The following is a 1,984-nucleotide window of genomic DNA, read 5'->3' on the forward strand; positions in this document are numbered from 1 at the left end:
GACAGGTCTGGGGAGTCGTGGCGCTGTCGCCTGGGAGGGGACAGGTCTGGGGAGTCGTGGCGCTTCCTTCTTGGCGGGGACAGGTCTGGGGAGTCGTGGCGCTGTCTCCTGGGAGCCAACAGGCCTGTGGAATCGTGGAGCTGTCGCCTGGGAGGGGACAGGTCCGGGGAGCCATGGCGCTGTTGCCCTGGAGGCAATTTGTTGGGGGAGTCGTGCCGCAGTCTCCTTGGCGGCGAGCTGTCTGGGGAGTCATGGCGCTGTTGCCTGGGAGGGGAGAAGGTGAAAAGGAGGGTTAGATTTTTGCTTGTTTTGCTGTCTGCAGACTGGAAACAAAAAACAATAGGGAGTTGTAAAGCTAGCTGTAGGGGTCAAGGATGAAGACAGCTTTCTGACAGCGAATTCATACTCGATTCTGCACCTCTGAGTAGTGAGCTGCATCACTGAGTCGCAGACTTCTAACAGCAGATGCCAGAAACCCTCCGAGGCAACCTGGATCCCAGGAAAGCTGTAATTCTCAAGTCTCCTGGGACACTTGCAACACTCAGACCACAAAACCTGTTTTCTGCCCTCGTCTAACCGTCTTCTCCCAAGGAAACGCCCCACCACTCTCTCAGAGAGCGGTGGTCGCTGTGCAACTGCTGCACATCCTACAGATGCTTTCAGAAAAGGGGCACGTTGTAACGCCACCGTCCTCACCACATTCCAGATCATCACCCAGACCTCTCCGACACTGTAAGAGAACTGCGGGAGAGCTGCTCGCCTATCATGCGGAAGCCTAGACAGCAGGCTGTCTGCCAGTCTTCACGTCCCAGGCAGAGGTTATTTAACAGCGGAAAAGGAATCCCTGCGTACACCGCTTCTCACGTTTCACAGCAAAGAGCTTAGAAACTGCAGAACAAGACAGACAATGCCAGAAAACAGGAGTTAACCGAGGGAAGAATTTTCAGTTGGAGTCCCGTACCTCACGGTAGATTTGGCAGGTGCCAAAACATCTGAACTTCGGGAGTCTTCATTCTGGTCTAAAGAAAAACAATCAGAAAGCCACCATTGTTAGGGCTCTGCACAGCTCACGATCTCCCCAGCATTTCAAGGATTACTTAGGGGTTTTTAGCCAATACTATTTTTAACTGGCAACGTCATTGTTTAGAGCAGTTAAACATTCAGGGAGAGAGGGCGGAAAGGTCTGGCCTCACCTCCTAAAAGTTTCCATTTCGTATTTGTTCGGAATTCCTCCATGAGCTTCACTTCATCTGGACGCTCATCAATAAATTCTGCCACCTGCAGATGAAACACCAGAGTAAACGGTACGGCTCTGAAGGAAAAAGAGAGAAAGGATTTCCACTCTCCAACACAAATAATTAAGCACAATGGCACTGATGGGCAACTGATGCGCAACCATCATTTAGCTGCCTTCCTACAGACAGCTCTCAAAACGACCCTCCAAAGCCTTCGCCTCCAACGTTTCTCTCCTTGCTGCCAAGACTTCCAGCCCGGGCCACAAGCCACGCTGCTGAGGTCCACGGGCCCCGGCGGTCGCACAGTTACCTTCTGCCTTGTCTTGGCACTCATGAAAATGCAAATACGTCAAGATCAGGCTACTTTTATCTGCAGGGAGATAATCTGACCCTCTTGTACTTGGACCAGGCAAACTCGCCCCTCCCTGCTGCAGAACCCACCGAAAGAGGCGGCAGTGAGAAAAGGTTGAGCCAGCGCCTCCCAAAGCGGGGCACGAGGAGGACGGATCTGGGTTGTGAAACCGCATTTGACATAATTCCCCCGCTCACCACTGGCATGTCCCCTTCGTCCTCCTCCTCCTCCTTCTCCTGGACAGCAGCAATGCTATTCCAGCTGACGTCGTCGTCCACGATCCGCATCCTGGGAACGGGGAGAAGGGCCCGGCCGTCAGGCCACCAGCAAGGGAGGGAACGGCCCGCAGCTGGCTATGGGAATGGGGAGACTCCCGGCCCGGGCTGGGGGGGCCCTG

At 54.2% G+C, this 1,984-nt stretch overlaps 1 protein-coding gene across 1 annotated transcript in view; it reads right to left on the reverse strand.

Moving 5' to 3' along the window:
* LOC104617538 (BUD13 homolog) overlaps positions 1–1,875 on the reverse strand; it is a gene marked incomplete at its 5' end in the record, with an annotated part of 6,015 nt that extends 4,140 nt beyond the window's left edge. Inside the window, 4 exons of the mRNA XM_010282888.1 lie at positions 4–264; positions 962–1,019; positions 1,194–1,278; positions 1,785–1,875. Of these exons, the coding sequence (XP_010281190.1) occupies positions 4–264; positions 962–1,019; positions 1,194–1,278; positions 1,785–1,875 (495 nt within the window). The remainder of the gene's footprint in view (positions 1–3; positions 265–961; positions 1,020–1,193; positions 1,279–1,784) is intronic.
* Between the last annotated feature and the right edge of the window lie 109 nt (positions 1,876–1,984).

Source organism: Phaethon lepturus, unplaced genomic scaffold (genome assembly GCF_000687285.1).
Source record: "Phaethon lepturus isolate BGI_N335 unplaced genomic scaffold, ASM68728v1 scaffold22332, whole genome shotgun sequence".
NCBI classification, from domain to species: domain Eukaryota; kingdom Metazoa; phylum Chordata; class Aves; order Phaethontiformes; family Phaethontidae; genus Phaethon; species Phaethon lepturus.